This window comes from Schistocerca cancellata, chromosome 2, assembly GCF_023864275.1.
Source record: "Schistocerca cancellata isolate TAMUIC-IGC-003103 chromosome 2, iqSchCanc2.1, whole genome shotgun sequence".
Taxonomy (NCBI): Eukaryota; Metazoa; Arthropoda; class Insecta; order Orthoptera; family Acrididae; genus Schistocerca; species Schistocerca cancellata.
In genome coordinates, this window is record NC_064627.1 from 672,826,551 (window position 1) to 672,845,082 (window position 18,532).

The window sequence follows — 18,532 nt, forward strand, 5'->3', positions numbered from 1 at the left end:
CACACCCCAATACAGTCATGGTTCCATGGGCAAGCACAAACATTTTTCCATGAAGGCATTGCCTGTTTGTCTCTCAACAGGAGCAGAAATAGTGGTTTGAATTACACAAACAATATTTTGTTTGTCGCATAGTTATGTGAAATCTATGATCTTTTACAATTATTTTCATAGCATGTGTCAGAATCTCATGACTCTAAACAAAGGTGTTTGCACAGTCATTCCAGATACCTTGTGCTCTGACAAATGTCATTCAATGCCAACCACATGAGTGGAATAATTTATGTCAGTTTTGCCCACAAAAGCAGTCTTTAATTATATCCATTTAATGTGGAGAATAACTTTGTAAGCAGGCAATTTGATGTTATTTTAGAATGTCACTGCATAGTTCTTCTTATGGAAAACAGCCTTCTGACATTTGAGTTTATCAGTGAGTCTCTCACTGTCAAAGAGGATGTGAGCCTGTGAACCAGTGTTCTGAATGATTCATTTCTCTGTTTCACTGTACAATCACTGTGTAGGTACAAATGTTTCTTTTCCAAACATAGAGGAATAAAGTGGTTACCTGTTCTCAAGCGTTGCTCCCTCTGTGGCTTTACATAGAAAAATGTAGAAAAAGATAGATTGCTATATAAAGGAGACACATTAAGTTGCAGACAGGCACAATCAAACGGCACTTACACAAAGCTTTCGGCCTCAGACTTCATCAGAAAAAGACAGAATGGTCTGTGTTTCTCTATTTTCCTTATTCTCTTTTGCTGATGAAGGCTGTGGCCAAAAGCTTTGTGTAAGTGTCTTTTAATTGTGCCTGTCTACAACTTAATGTGGCTTATTTACTGTAAGTAGCAATCTATCTTTTCCAACATTGTTGATATTCCTACTACATATTTAGTGTGCTACAGTTGAAAGGCATTTTGCATTGCCTCTCTATGGTATTCTACCTCTTTGTTAAAAACATCCATTTTATTTTTCACATGGTAAATTATTCTCTTGTTCACTGAAGTGAGGCCCCGTTATCTTTGATTACCTTATGTTCTTATTCTGATCGCTACTGCCCATGTGCTACTAATTCACTCACTGGTCAGTGTATACTTATTATCAGTCTGTGAGCAGTTTGCTGTTTTTCTTCTGTGTTCACAGTGTATAAAGCTGCTATAGACACCCAACATTTTTCACATGAGGTATATTATCCAAAGACTTGTTCACTACACGCTTATTTAAAAATATTAGTAAAGATACGCACTTCAAAAAATCGCTGTGTTTCACCTAAATGTGTACTATCTGACCATGATACTATCTCACTTGCCCTCTCATGGCCAATATTTGAAACATGCAGTGACTTTACATTATACAGTTACAAAGGTTACTAAGGAAAATGCATCACACTGTAAATGATTTCAAGACAGTTTTGCACATATTATCAAGCAGTTCAGAATTTGTGGTTAAATATCACAATAAAAATTCACAATAAGCCACCCATAGGACAATCATTCCCAGGTGCAATAATATTGTGGTCAACTAATACTACAGCAAATATAAACAAAGAAAATGAGAAAAATCTTAATAAGAAAATTCATACTGCTTCAGATAGATGGCCAAATTCCACATAAATAAATAAGTGACAATGAGTATACCATACTTAATGGATAACTCTAGGTTGTTTCATATGGAATGATTTGTGTTCTAGGCCCTGGATGTATACCACACAGAGCGTGTGGGGCATGGTTATCGTGTGGTTGAAAATGAAGCTATTTACAGCAGTTGTAAAGAAAGAAGAGTACATTTTGAGACCTGTCCTTGGTCAAGCTATCTTACTGGAACAGTCCCATTAGGTGTAAGGAAGCACCCAATTGTCAGGTAATATTGTTAACACTGTAACATATTAATTTCAACTAACTTTCATAAACAGCAGCAAATGTAGAAAGTTTAACATATAGCACAAACAAATCTCATGTTTTCAGTTTTCATATCTTCTACTGACACTTGTTTTTATGACATTCCTCAATCTGTTATGTAACTTATTAATAATCAGTTAAATGAAATTGCCATATTTTATTCCAGTCACAATGCCTGGCTTATGAATTTTAATTCTGCCAGTGAACTTGCTTAAGCTAATTTGGCTAACAATTAAAATCTGTCAGAATAATATTACAGATGACTGTAGCATCATGTACACAAGATATAAAAGGGCAGTGTATTGATAGAGTTGTCATTTGTACTTTTGTCATGTGAAAAGGTTTCTGAAGAGATTATGGCTGCACAATGGGAATTAACAGACTTTGAATGGTAGTTGCAGCTACTTGAATAAGGCATTCCATTTTTGAAATCATTAGGGAATTCAATATTTTGAGATCCACAGCGTCAAGAGTGTAGCAATACCACATTTCCGGCATTACCTCTCACTATGCACAATGCAGTGGTTAACAGCCTTCATTCACGACTATCGGCTATCTGTATCACTGAGGCACGCAAGCCTCCCCACCAATGGCAAGGTCCATGGTTCATGGTTTTTTTTTTCTATGTAGTCAAGCTCAAATTGATTGTATGGCTTGATTAACTCCAAATTATCACTTTTGTACAGGAACCTGAGACTGAAATATTTGTTTCTTCTAACTGTAGAGGGATTTCTTCTTTCCTTGTATTAAAATTAGACATAGTCTCCTTTTATAAATACTATCTAAATGTATGCATGATGATGATGACTCATCCTTCTCTACACTATGTAATAAGTCAACAACTTGTCTGTCTCTATGTGTGTAGACAATGCCTTTATTTTTGATAACTGAGAGAGTTAACAGAAAGAAATATTAACTTTGCACTTTAATGAAGCTATATTCTGATAATCCTGCACAGTAACAGGCCTGTTTCCTTTATCAATGGCACTTTCATATTGCCCATGTTCCTCAAATCCTATTTCCCTGTCTTGAATATTTGAGAGGGGGTAGAGGGAGGAGAGGGGGACTAAGATTGGTAAGCAATTTCTTCAGCACAACTTTGCAGCAACTAGTGTTGATCTGAAACTTCCTGGCAAATTAAAACTGTGTGCCAGACCAAGAATCGAACTCAGGACCTTTGCCTTTCGCAGGCAAGTGCTCTACCAACTGAGCTACCCAAGCACAACTCATGCCCCATCCTCACAGCTTTAATTCCACCAGTCCCTTGTCCCCTACCTTCCAAACTTCGAGTCTCGGTCTGGCACACAGTTTTAATTTTCCAGGAAGTTTCATATCAGCACACACACTGCTGTAGAGTGAAAATTTCATTCTACTGTTGATCTTTTTATGGACTCACATACAAACTGTGTGGAGGAAAACTTCCCAGAAACATTTATGTGACACTGCTGTAAACAAGAGCAAATGCTGTATGACACTATCAGAAAGCAGAAATAGCACCTCTTTGTGATAGTCTATGCCATAATCTTGAACATAGTTAAATAAAGCTTGTTCTCTAATATTTTGTGAAATTTCCTGTATTTTAGCAGCATTCAAGGATAGTTCTAATCTGAAAAGTTAATGTGAAAAATAAGGTGAATCACAAGGACTGCAGAGCCTTGTCATACAGCTAATCAAGGATATTATAAAAGGGGCAGATTGCTGCTCACCACATAGAGAAAAGCAATGAATAACAGATGGGCAAATTTAAAGATGAAGTCCTTTGTCTGTAGTCCCACTGCGATGAGTTGCAATCACAGCTGGGGGTATGTAGTGGGGGTACAATAAGAGGCAAGGGGTGAGAATAAGGAGAAATAACAGGGCAGGGCAGGGGAAGATGCTGTAGTGCTGCCTGTGGGAACTTGCAAGGACATGGTGGGGATAGTATTATGCATGTGAGCTGTGGAGATAGAAGGTGTGTGTGAGGCTAGAGTGGAATGAGGGGAGGGATTGTGGCAAGTGGAGGGGAGGGACTAGTGAAGGTTGAGGTCAGAAAGGTTATGGAAATGTAGGATATGTGGCAGGTAAATCTCCCACCCGCACAATTCAGAAAGCCGGTGCTGGTGGGAAGAATTCAGATAGCACAGGCTGTGAAGCAGTTATTGAAGTCAGGCTTATATGAAGTCTGTTCAAAAAATTCCAGAACATTCATAATTACATGCCAATGGTGTGTTGGAGAGAAATGCAGTTGGCATCCTGGCACACGCCTGTGTTTAATGTGTAACTGCCAGAAGTTTCATTGTTGTATGTTTGTTAGTTATTTTTCAGTGCTGTATTGAGTAGAAAGTTGCATTGCAAAGTTTGTGAATTTCAAGAGGGCAGAGTTAAGGCAGCAATGAATCTGCAGTAAATTTTGTGTGAAACTCGGGAAAACTGTTGCAGAGACACACTAAATAATGCAGGAAAGGCAGTGATGAGTGCTTAAGCCATACTCAGTGTTACAAGTCGTTCACACTGTTTAAAAATGTCCAGACAGAAGTTGAAGATGATCCTCATTCAGGGCGCCCTTCAATGTCTACTGAAGATGCTCGTGTCAGGAACATCAGCAAAATTGTGCATGCCAACTGAAGACTGTCTGTCCAAGAGATTGCAGAAGAATGTAACATTTCAGTTGGATCACATCATGAAATCGTGCACAGCATCTTGGAATGCATCATGTTGCCACCACATTTGTCCAACAGCTCATGAGCCAAGACCAGAAAGACCTTTGCCTCACAATCTGTGAAGAGCTTTTGGATTGCACAAATGAGAATGACATGTTCCTTAAAAGAATCACAGTTGGTGACAAGATGTGGGTCTACAGTTATGATGTAGAGACCAAAATTCAGTCTTCGCAATGAGTTGGGAAAGATTCTCCAAGACCAAAAAAAGCTTGTCAGGTCAGGTCAAATGTCAAAGCCATGCTGATTATTTTCTTAGACTTTGAAGGATTAGTTCATCATGAATTTGTGCCACAGGGGAAAAACTGTTAATCAATGCTACTATTGGGACATGCTGTGAAGCCTGCGAGAAAATGTGAGAAGGAAATGACCTGAAACTGGTGAGACAATTCATAGCTCTTGCATCATAGTAATGCGCCCACACATTCATCACTGTTGATGTATGACTATTGCACAAGAAACGAAATCATTGTGCTGCCTCATCCTCTGTGCTCTCCAGGACGGGCCCCTGCAGACTTTTTTTTTATTTCCGAAGTTGAAAATCTCATTGAAAGGAAAAATATTTTGCGATGATAGACGAGATAAAAGAAAATTCACAGATGGTGCTTTGAGTGATCCAGCAAGAGACATATCGAGACTACTTCCAGAAGTGGAAATGGTGTTGGGAGTCTTGTTTCAATTATGGAGAGAATATTTTGAAGGAGATCAAGTACAATAAGTAAAAGGCAAGTGCAGAAAATTTTTTTGAACAGACTTTATAGTGTTGCATAGCCTGCTGAGCAACTGAGTGATCTAGCTGTCTATTGACCACAGTTTGGTGGTGGCCATTAATGCGGACAGACACTTTGTTAATGATCATGCCCACATAAAATGCCACACAGTTGTTGCAGCTAAGTTTTCAGACTACATGGCTGTTTTCACAAGAGGCCCTGCCATTCATGGGGTGAGAAATGCCTGTTAGAGGACTGGAGTAGGTTGCAGTGTGGGAGGATATATGAGACAGCCTGAATTTTCCCATTGCTTGAGTTTTAGAGGATCAATATGCCACAGCCTTTTACTAATGCATGCAGAGTTGTGAATGTACAGTATGGTTAGCCTTCAATTAACTTGTCTGAAAATGAATTTTTGTCTTACAAAGTGATATTAATTGTTTCCTAACACAATGGCAAGAAATGCACTAGAAAATAAAAACATCTACATCACATAGTTTGTTAACAGGTTGGTTGCTATATGTTGGATACCAGAAGCAACAGGCAATAAACTTAAATAAATTTCAAAATCTGGTTAGGGGTATGTGTGCCAATAATGTCTTTCTGAGAAGAGGAGGCAAGTTTGAAAGATCAGAAACTTCCTATGTACATTTTTAAATAAAAATATTTCATTTCTGCATCTACATCTACACCTACACCATAAGGAGCATGACAGAGGGTACGTCCCATTGTACAAGTTATTAGGGTTTCTTCCTGTTCCATTCATGTATGGAGCAGGGGAAGAATGATTGTCTGAAAGCCTCTGTGTGTGCAGTAATTATTCTAATCTTATCCTCACAATCCCTATGTAAGTGATATGTATTGGGTGGTAGTATATCCCTAGAGTAATCATTTAAAGCTGGTTCTTGAAACTTTGTTAATTGACTTTCTCAGGATAGTTTAGTCTGTCTTCAAGACTCTGAAAGTTCAGTTCCTTCAGTAACTCTGCGACACTCTCCCATGGATCAAACAAACCTGTGACCATTTGTGCTGCCCTTCTTTGTATACATTCAGCATCCTCTACTAGTCCTATCTGGTATGGGTCCCACACACTTGAGCAATTTCACACAACTGCTGTTATAATTTCATGAAGCAACTTCAGAAATCAGTCTTTTTTTGATAAATGGTATAGCCTTTTTTTGAAAAGACAATAAAGCATTCTTTGATTCCACTGCTTACATCAACTCATTCTGACAAGCCAGATAGATAGAAGATAGTTTTGACAATTTCACAAAGGCAGAAGATAGTTTTGACAAATTCACAAAGCAGTCTATTTCTTCATAACTGACACTTAAACATGTTTTCTAAAAACTACTATAAACATTATGTTCACTTTTATTCCATGTTTTACAAATAATTTATATCATAAACCTGGACTGGCTACTAATAAGGAATATACATTTCAGTTTCAGATGGATTATATAGTGCAGGATTGTGAGTTAATGCATATATGATGGCCAAAATTTTTAGTAGTGTATTATCTATTATTTTCAGATTTGCTGAAGATGGTGTTAACTTCTCTCTCAATTCTGATGATCCCACACTAACCGGAAGAACGCTGAGAGATGACTATGCTCTTGCAGCTAGTTGGGGTCTTACTGAGGCCCACGCTATTCGTGCAGTAAGTTAAGCCAATGATATTATTAGAATTATTATTTTATTTTGGCAGCTTTTTTTTTCTTTTTCTTTTTTCTTTTTTTTGCACACAGAAGAAATTAAACACCTATATCTTTCTGAGCAAGCTCTGATTTCTATTATTTTATTATGATGATAAACATGGAAGAAATTGGTTTCAGCAAATAAGATAAATAGTAAAAAACACTAGTTGAGCAATGACAGGGAAAAATAGATATGTTCAGACTCAATTATGGGGAGGAATGGAAAACTGAATTATAATGGATACATAGAGACATGGAACTCAGAAGGGGAGATAATGAGCATACAGAGTAGTGGAATGGGAGGATAGGGGATGTGTGGGGTAATAATGTGTGTTAAAAGGACAATTCACACTTTCAAATTTGAGAAGTGCTGGTACTGAGAGGAGGGTTGTACAGGATGAATCAGAAACAGCTGTTGAAAGAAATTGTGTTGTTTTCAGTGGCCTGCTCCAACTTCTATCAGGTTTTCTCTTACTCTTGGTAAAAATAAGAAAGAAAAATAATGACTATATGGATTCTCTATCTCTTGCCATCTCCTCCCACAATTTCCTGAATTTGGTGAGAAAATGCCTGTGCCTCCTTACTTCTTGCTTTATTTTAATCATCAGTCATTACCTTTCCCGCTCTTCTTATTCTTCTCAGCCTATATAAGCACACACTCCACAGTTTTGTGTGGGTGTTTTAACCACTTTGTCTTAAAGGTTAATTGTTGTCTGTCCTCTCTCACTATTTATATTTCATCAAGTAGTTTTCATTATTGTAATAACATATAAAATTAAATTTTGAAAAGAGTACTGGCAAAAAACATAGACAAAAGAACACACATACTGAAGCAGCAAGTTTATGACAAGTTAACTGTAGGCTGGACAACACCACTTGTAATTTAAAATGCAGGGCTGCTTCAGTTCAGCCACCCCAGTGTGTTGCATAGCTCAGTGCACAGCCTCAGCCAACCAGTACCCCTTTATCTATTCCAAGCTTCACAGGCATATACCTGGGACAGAACTGTCAGAATTTTTGTAAGCAAATAAACTTAAGAACATACTGATAGCTGCTTCTCTACAGAAGGGAGCTATACTCGCCCTTTAAATATTCATGCTCCCTTACAGTGATTTATTTTCTCTTGTAGCATTTTCGGCTGACCTAGTAATGATTAGCTGCTTTCATTGCCTAAAACACTGTTATTACTTTGTACAACACTACATGTCACTGCCAGATGTTTAAGTCAACTGCCATTAGTGCAACACTGAATCGTATAATCATTGCTATTCTATTTAGTGTGACATAAAGAACTAACAAAGAAAGGCTAGGCATGGAGTCTACTGAATGTACTGTAGTGGTTGCTCAACACTTGATGCAATGATGCACTGACATTTCACAGGTCATTTCTTCCAATAACTAATAATCCATCCTTACTCTCACATTTTGTGCCTTTCCTTCATTTTGCTGGAAGTTCCTGTTTCTGTTCCTTCTTCCTCTACATTGCTTTTTTAAAAAATTGTACCAGTTCATTACTGTTTCTAACTATACGTGTTTGTCAGTCTGATACACCATTTATTCTCATGTCAACTTTTAATGAGACACTCTTCTTCAATAACACTTAATATTCTTACAGAAAAAGTTACATTTTTTAAAAATATTCATACATATCATGTGCATTGTTCTGTTGACATATGAACACACAGCAGTGAAATGTCTGTCTGTTTCAGAATTTAAATGCAGCCCACGCATGCTTTCTGCCAGATAATGAGAAAGCCCAGCTAATTAAGAAGATCTACAAAGAACTAAACATAAGTGACTAAATTATATTTAAAATGCTGTTGGTGACTTCTGATATATTAACTTTAATAATGAATTATGTAAAGTGGAATTACCACAGTGGATTGGAATCACATTGCTTGACATTGATACAATGACTTGCTTCCCCTTTCTTCTTTTCTTTTCCAGTGCTTCACTTCTCAAAAAAATAACATATTGTTCCAGAAGAGAAAAAAATTAAAATAAAATAATTAAGTGAGTAAAGACAGTTTCAAAAAATAACAGTTTTGAGAAACTGTAGATAGGAACATATGTTAAGAATGTCAGCTACATGGTGCTTGGTTGTTTTTGTGAATAATACCATCTAGATTCTAGATTGTTTAATGTGTTTCAATTTATTATTACATTTTAGCTACTGCACCATTTCAGACTAGGTTTTACTGCAACTGGCTCTAAAAAAAAAAATGGAAGTGATCGTATGGCATTGTTGGCCGGGAGGTCCCATTCGGGGGAGTTCGGCCGCTGTATTACAAGTCCTTTTTAGGTGACGCCACATCGGCAACTTGCAAGTCAATGATGATGAAAATGATGATGAAGGACACACAACACCCAGTCCCCAGCCAGGAATCGAATCCAGGCCCCCTGCGTGGTAGGTGGTAATGCTACTGCTACGCTACAGAGGCAGACTGCAACTGACTCTAACTTTGTTTCATATGTTATGGATCTGATCACGGCTGTAGCTAAAACACATCATAATAATTGGAAGTACATTAAATGAACTAGATGATATTATTCACTAAATCATTTGTGGAACTTATTACCTTTAGTAACAAGTGAGTGACTGTCTTTACTCATTCAATTGTTCATATCTCATTTAGGATTTTCCCTTACCATATTGAAAGGAAAATGTTACTCATTTCTCATGAAATGCCAGTAGTCACTTATAAATGCACATGTACAACATATCATAGATGTTACATATAAGGAATAAATTATAAGTGCAGAGAACTCATACTAATACTGGGAAAAAATAAAAATTTGAGATTTCATGATGCCTTACAATAGTGACTGTAATTTTGTAGAGCATCAGTAAGAATGGTGAATTAGTTTTCCCAAAAAAGGAAATAGCAGGAAAGAATTAGTCTTCAAATCTGAACTAATTCTGTCACATAAATATCAAATTTTATGTTCACAAAGCACTAGCAGTACACAGGTAGAAACTGTAAAATAAACCTCTATTGTTTCTTTCAAGTTCTGCTCTCTCCTGATACTAACCAATCAAAAGTCTCATAAAAATGATTGACCTAGTGTTTAGAGTCAAAGAATGTTTGGACATGTCTGTGAAGGTGCACAGAATTTTTCAACTTCTTCATGTGGAACATTTTACAAATGGCAACAGGGAAATTTTATGATATATATATTCATATGCAACACTTTCAAAAAATTTGTTTTTTAATTCCAAGTGTCAGTGACACAACTAGCAAATTTCTGAATCTTTGTTTCAGTTTCTTAAGGCTTAAAACTACCCTTATAACAAGAGTGTGTGTCGAAACTTCCAGGCAGGTTAAAACTGTGTGCCAGACTGAGACTCAAACTTGGGACCTTTGTCTTTGCAGGAGAGCATCTGTGAAGTCAGGAATGTAGGAGATGAGGTACCGATCGAACTGAAGCTGTGAGGATGGGTTGTGAGTCATGCTCGGGTAGCTGTCAGTACAACACTTGCCCTTAAAAGGCAAATGTCCTGAGTTTGAGTCTCAGTCTGGCACAAAGTTTTAATTTGCCACGAAGTTTCATAACAGTGCACACTCTGCTGCAGAGTGAAAATTTCATTCTGGAAGAGTTTGTGTTAAATGAAGGAGATGCTGACTGGAATGAGGCACAGTCTATTGTCTTAAGAACTCAGTAGCATTCTACAGAAATGTAGACAACATAAGGTAAAAAATCAAGCATTTTCTTTCGATTGCTTCATCAAAGGAAGATGACAAATGACACGCAGGTATACCCTATTTAAATAAATAGTGTTGTGTCTCGTGTATCTTTTCTCATTGGGCATGTATTTGTGTGGGGCTCTGCAAGCTGATAAACTCCAGCAGTCGCACAAACAGAGGTAATCACTGCATGCCTGCAATCCAAGGGGTCATGGAAGATGCTGATCCCTCTGAGGAATTTTTATAGAATCATCTATGAAAGAAAAATTTATTTACACAATCAAAGAAACATTCATTGTCTGCAAAGTCAGTTCATGCTAGCCATGTGTTCTGTAAGATCGCATGTTAACGTGGTTTGCATGCTGGAAAGGTGACGCTTATTGACTCAAGATGACATATTCATTTAGTCTTCAAATGATACAAGTTACAAAATGGATTAGGAATCTTATAAATAGATTTGTTGATATGAAATGACATTCTTCTATGTGGATGTGTTATTATGTTACTGAGCAAAACTAGCAAATCTGAATTATCCGTTTGTAGAACTTTGTTTAAGGTATATCACAAGGCAACCAGAGAGAGCCCAAGCTTATACCTTTGGTTGACACAGCTATAGCTAACAGGTCTTGATACTGCTGCATTATCTGCTTCAACATCCTATAGTTACAGCAATAGTAGAGAAGTTGGAGAACCTCAATATCACAAATCCAAATATGTGTAAACTGTGGAGCTGTAAGCAGAAATTCCCACTACAGCCACACTAAGACATTTGAGTGTGTGTAGTTGATGTTAACTGTATTCAGTATGGCTGAACAGCTTTAGAATCATGTTCTTAAAATGGAAAATATGGTGAGGAAATGTCATTACACACATTGTGAAGTTTTACAGCATTTGACACACATGGAAAGCTACTCGATTGTCCTGGAAGTGCACTGTCAAGATGCTTCATGTTATAATGGGCTCTCTTGCTATTGCTGTACCATTTTCCTGCCAGCTTCAGTTAAGGATTCTGAGATCACTCTTCTTTGGGCAGAAGTCCTGTTTCTACAATTTAACATGGCACACTTCTATCCTTCTGCCTTGAAGTTATTTATATTTGTGAATGTTAGCTCAAAATGCAAAACAATATTCCCGCTCAGTCTGATAAACTCCAGCAGTCGCACAAACAGAGGTAATCACTGCATGCCTGCTTATACTTCTTTTGCTCCAAGTTGTCATTATTCCATGTTATACTACCTCTCTCTCTCTCTCTTTGTATTTCTGGACTTAAACTGTTTTGCTCAAAGAAGAGTAAAATATAAGTAACATGGAAGTGTCTATTTTGTAGCAGGTCAGGGTTTAGTGAAAGTAGACACTGAGCAACAGTGACAGAGGGGAGCAAAGGTCATTATTTTGAAGTGACACTTTGTGGGTGGTGGGGTGGGCTCTTTCCTTGGCTCACTGGGTAAGGTGTGAATGAAACACTGAGGGTTCCACTAACAGTTACTTATTGAGACATAAGACCCTTTAAATAAACACAGTGATACACTTGCTTAATTCCTCATGGCTGTGGAGTGGCATAGTTGAAGCATGCAGATTCCGGTGACAGCTTATGCGAAGATGGCTCATTTTGCAGTGTCACGCCAATGGTGTATACTTCCCTCAGTACTGTGCCTGTGACTCTCTGTGGTGGCAGCGCAGCCTTCTACTTGTGAGTTTGCTTGTTGCGTTATTAATAAGCAGCTACGGTGTGGCGTGGAGTGCTCCATCCCAGAATCAAACCAAGACCCCAGGTTCGGTGCCTTCTGCTGGAGCTCATCAACCCCTAGGTTCACAGGTGACCCATTTGGTGAGACCGCAGCCCCTTCATCCTCACCAGCCACCTGGGTAAATGCCATGCGAACTTCATCCTGGTAACATCTGGAATGGCATTTTCTGCATTGACCTTTTGGCACAGTACCAGCATCTTCTTCTGTTGAGCGGCATAGTGGTTAAATCGTTGTAGCGAAATATGACATCCACTGACTAACCATCGGCCCATCTGTCCAGGTGACATTTCTTTGTGTCTTCTTTTTCCCCTCGAAGGACCTCCTCAAAGGACCATCTCATGCCCATTTGTCAGAGGTATTTATTCAGTGTTTTTGCCAATGTCGCAAAGTTTCTACAGGGATGACTGACTCTGTGGTCATTGATCTATGCTTTTCGAGTTGAGCAGAAATGTGACTAATGTGGACACACATGCCAGCTTTCCATTGTTTTACCACTATGCTGGCATGGTTGGGCATTGCCCTGTTGTCCTCTTCTGCATTGCCAGATATGTCACATACGTGAGTTCAGTGTGCTGACAATTTCTGGAGGATTGTCCACTGATGTGCAAACTGTGCTGGCCATTGTTCTCCTTGGAAGCAGTGCCCAGCTGCTTGGTCGTCGATCTGTCGAAATGCTGACTGCTGCTGTGCAAACTCTGCTGGTCATTGGCCTTCTCACATTGGGCAAAAATGTCACCAGTGTCACACATGTGCTGGCTTTTTTTGTTTGACTGCTGCAGCTTCCAAATATTGTAGCTTAACATGTCAAAGTCTCTAAGATGTTTACTTAACCTATAATAAGTCTTTACATATTTTTCTGCTTTGAACAACCATAAATAACATGTAATTATTATACACCTTACAATTTTGAGGAGTTTACTTAACCTATAATAAGTCTTTACATATTTTTCTGCTTTGAACAACCATAAATAACATGTAATTATTATACACCTTACAATTTTGAGGAGTTTAGTGATGATCAAGCAAAATTACTTTATATTTTCCTACAAACTGATAAATATTGTTACTCTGTGTGGCCATGATTTTGTAGGTCCATTAGAGCTAGGTTCTGTTTGAAATCAAGTCTGAAACTCTCTCTCTCTCTCTTTTCACAAGCTGCAACATGGTCACAAATTGAACAGTGACCTGAATATAGAATAAATTTCCTTTACTTCACAGCTATGGTCACAAATTTTTTGTCATCAGACTATCGGTTTTGGTCTAATGACAATCTTCAGATCTGGAGTAAAATATGGGAAAAACACAAATACACTGGCAGATTGTCTACACCTTAAAACAATAAAATATACCACAATGAAAAGTATTACTGACATACATGTGCATTTGTGGACTTTAAATATGAAGAGGCATACCTGTTTTATAAAAACATGTCCTAATATATTGGAGCCATAGTGGCATTGTCAAATGCTAAACACAAAATCAGATCTGCACCATCAAATGTATATAAATATATATAAATATAAATAATATATACAAGAATCATCTTGTCAGCAGCACTACTGTTCAAAACAAACTGCCATGCAGTAGCCACAAACTGTTTGTTTTGCAGGTTCGCCAGATGTCACTACTGTAGGCATACACATATTCTTCAATGATTGATTGTATGATGTAAAATAAAAGGCGATACAATCAGTAAAGTCTGTAACCAACTTATAAGGCCTAAGAGACATAAAGAAGCCCAATGAATGAAAACAGACTGCCTCATGCAGTCGGTGCCCTCTGTTAGCGCAGACTGCAGTAGCTTAGGGTTTTTCTGTAAATGTCATGCACCCTTACAGCAGGCTAAAGAAATGTATAACAAATAGCAGGCAAACACACACTCACATAGAATGCAGAACCAGTAAAGAAAGAACTAAAACCATTCCTATGACATTCAGTGGCAAAATGTCCCTGCAAATAGAAAAATGTTTTCGGAAGTCTGATCTTAATTGTGGCTTTCAAGTTAACAACAACCAAAAACTAAAAGAATTTATGACAAATTTGATGGCTCTGGAGTATACAGGATTGATTGCAGTAACTGTGACAATATTATCTTGTGTACCTTACATATTTACTTCATTTTCTTTCATTGTGCAAATAACTCTAATGTTTTCGTGTTCCTTCTCTGTTCATATAATATACTTCATTAACTAGATAATCTTGCTCAAACTCTAGTACAAGGTTTTATTATTCTTTTCTTGGGATGGTATGATGCAGGGTATGTGAAGTCCTCTGGCTGTCATGTAGCTCTATCCACTTCTTATCTATGTGGCATTCTGGCATTAGCGCTAACAGAGGGAACTGATTATGTGAGGCAGTCTGTTTTCATTCATTGGGCTTCTTTAGCTATTTCTTTGTAATTGTTATATTATTCTGTGTACTTTGAAAGCGGTTTAGTATTTATGTCATTATCTACAAAATTGCAACTTGAGTGTATGTCTATTACTGTCTTTTAACTTTTTCCTTTTTAACACTCTAACTTTTTTCATGTTTTATTTCATTGCTTTTTATTACTGTAATGTCTCTTATGCATTATAAACTAGTTACAGACTTTACTGATTGTATCCCCTTTTATTTTACATCATACAATTAATCAATGAAGAATATGCGTATGCCTACAGTAGTGACATCTGGTGAACTTGCAACACAAACAGTTTGCGGCTATGGTTTGGCAATTTGCTTTGAACAGTAGTGCAGCTGACAAGATGACTCTTGTATATACTATTATTTATACATATTTGATGATGTTGGTGCTGATTTTGTGTTTAGAATTTGACAATGCCACTATGGCTCAAGTATATTAGGACATGTTTTTATAAAACAGGTATGCCTTTTCACATTTAAAGTGTACAAATGCACATGTGTGTCAGTAATACTTTTCATTATGGTATGTTTCATTGTTTTAAGCTGTAGACAATCTGCTAGTGTATTTGTGTTTTTTCCATATTTTACTGCAGATCTGAACATGGTCATTATTGACCAAATGCAATAGTCTGATGACAAAAATGTTGTGACCATAGATGTGAAGTAAAGGAAATTTACTCTATCTCTCTCTCTTTAATAGTTAATCAAGTACACACATGTGGAATACTGTGTTTGCTGTCATCCAAAAAGCTGAATTCTTTTTGGATTATTTACATTCCGAGAAGGGGGAAAATTCAACATTCTCACTACAGATCTTTTTTTGGTATGGTCATCCCACCTTGCTCAGTGTGTACACACAACTTGCTTCTCTCCAGGTAATGAACACTGGGCACAGTGTTGCACTTCACTAGACTCTGCTTTTCAGGACAGCATGGCAACTTTAATGTTTGAGAATAAGTCAGGCTGGTGTAAAAGTGCCTTTTTGGTTTGTCATGCTTATCACTTTTTTCATTGTATAAAAATTTCACTAACTACAGAAACATGTTTAACAGGACAAAACATATGCCACTATACCTTTCATATATTTTAAGTTTCAGTAACAATTGTGTTATTTAACAGAAAAATTGCAATAAATTACATGAGGATTTGTTAATATTGTGACTATATTCAGAAAGTTTTTCACTTAATAATAACTTTTTCACATTTATATGATGCAATTTGTAAAATATATTAAATTAGTCTTCAAATTATTAGCTCACTACTTGTATAAAGCTGACAGAATGACAGGAAAAAAAGGATGATGAGAAACAAAACAGCATCTTAAAAACCATGATGAAAGAATAAATCACTGGTTCTGTTTCAAGCAAAGAATGGGAAAAATAGGTGTGAACTTGGGAAGTTTTTCAGCTGAAAGTCTAAACCAAGTGACTTTTTGTAGCTTTGTCCTTTGTGAGTCGATCAGGGAGACAGTCAAAATTAGGAAGAAAGAAACATAAAAAATGCATTATCAAACAAAAATATCGCTAAAATAAATCTAAAATGCATGAGCATTGTCTTCCCTACTATTGTCATCTTCAACAAAAAATTTGTAGGAATGTGACAGAACCCTCATATTGATCATAAAACCAACATTTCAGTCACTTACAACAGTGGCAAAAACATTAGTTTTTTAACAACATGATGACATAACACTCTGTTGAACACCACTAGCAACTGCAACCGAAAGCCTGGTTTTATAAACAGCATGGCAACCTGTTCTTTCAGAAACTTTTCACTGAAGATAACTTGATTGTCATCACCCACTATAAAAATGTATTAAATAATATACCTTGTAGAGATCACAGAATGAGCACATACCAACCAAAGATATGTTGACTTATCCAGATATTGCTGCAACTGAAAAGTGATATAGGAAGACACAAACTGATGATTTTGAATGGTAGATAGAGTAGAAAGGGTGCTTAAGTATTGGAAGTAAAATTAGGATCATCTTAAGTTGCTGGAACAATTGTAGAATTAAGAATTCTCTTCAGGAAGGTAGGGAAAGATGTAGTAAACCTGGGTAAAGTCTACATCTACACCTATACTCGGCAAACCACTGTGAGTTACGTGGCTGAGGGTATGTCCCATTGTACCAGTTATTAGGATTTCTTCTTGTTCTGTTCACATGTGAGGTGTAGGAAACATGATTGTTCGAATGCCTCTGTGCATGCAGTGATTATTGTAATCTTATTCTCCCTATGTGAGTGATACGTAGGGGATTATAGTATATTCATAGAGTCACCATTTAAAGCCAGTACTTGAAACTTTGTTTATAGTATTTCTTAGGATAGTTTATGTCTGTCTTCAAGAGTCTTCCAGGTCAGTTTCTTCAAAAACTCTGTAACACTCTCCCATGGATTAAACAAACCTGTGACCATTCATGCTGCCCTTCTCTCTATATGCTCAATATCACCTTTTAGTCCTGTTTGGTATGGGTCCCACACACTTGAGCAATATTCTAGGAAGGGTCACATGAGTGACCTGAAAGCAATCTCTTTTGTAGACTGATTGCAATTTCCTGGTATTCTACCAATAAGTCATAGTCTACTGCCTGCTTTACCCACAACTGAACTTACGTGATCATTCCATTTTATATCCCTACATAGTGTTACACCCAGGTAATTCTGTGAGTTGGCCAATTCCAAAAGTGACTTATTGATATTATAGGATAGTACATTTTTTTGTTTTGTGAAGTCCACAATTTTACATTTCTGGAGATTTTGAGTAAGTTGCCAATCTTTGCACCACTTTTAAATGTTATCAAGATCTGACTGAATATTTATGCAGCTTCTTTCAGATAGTACTTCCTTATAGATATCTGCCATCATCTGCAAGAAGGGGAAGAGAAAATGACACGAAACCCTTGGGGTACACCCGAAGTGACTTCTATGTCTGATGATGACTCTCCATCCAAGATAACAAGCTGTTACTTCCCTACCAAAAAAGTTCTCAATCCAGTCACAATTTTCACTTGATACCCCACAAAATTGAACTTTTGACAATAAGTGTAGGTGTAGTACTGAGTGAAATGCTTTTTGTAAGTCAAGAAATATTGCTTCTACCTGGTTGCTTTGATCCAAAGCTTTAAGTACTTCATCTGAGAAAAGTGCGAGTTGGGTTTCACATAATCGATGTTTTTGGAATCCATACTGGTTGGTGTTGAGGAGGTCATTCTGTTGAAGATACCTCATTATTTTTGAGCTCAGAATATGTTCTAAGATTGTACAACAAATTGATGTCAAGGCTATCAGATAGTAGTTCTGTGGATCACTTCTACTACCTTTCTTGCAGACAGATGTGGCCTGTGCTAAGCACAGTCACATGTTGTTGAAATTAAACTTACAGAATATCTGAAGTAATTATGAATTGTGTGTATGAAGTGTAAGTAAGTCATACAAATCAACACAGTGTACCTTTACACAAGAAAACTTGAAAAGCAACATTTAAATTAGGAAAAGAGAAAAATCTCTGGTGTAATTTTCATACAATATAGTTGATGTGAAATATTGATGTATTTGTAGTAAAGCTTCATAAAATAAATTTTATAATTTTGATTACTCGTAATTCACCACCAGATAACTTTAAGCAGTCCCATATACTACAAAAAAATCTGTAGTCACCCTAACAGTGATTTCCTCAGTAGAAGTAGATTTAGTTA

General features: G+C 37.0%; 1 protein-coding gene across 1 annotated transcript in view; it reads left to right on the forward strand.

Moving 5' to 3' along the window:
- LOC126162394 (adenosine deaminase-like) overlaps window positions 1-10,121 on the forward strand; it is an 84,791-nt gene extending 74,670 nt beyond the window's left edge. Inside the window, exons 7-9 of the mRNA XM_049918872.1 lie at window positions 1,685-1,854; window positions 6,832-6,958; window positions 8,705-10,121. Of these exons, the coding sequence (XP_049774829.1) occupies window positions 1,685-1,854; window positions 6,832-6,958; window positions 8,705-8,797 (390 nt within the window). The 3' untranslated portion in view covers window positions 8,798-10,121. The remainder of the gene's footprint in view (window positions 1-1,684; window positions 1,855-6,831; window positions 6,959-8,704) is intronic.
- Window positions 10,122-18,532: the final 8,411 nt, after the last annotated feature.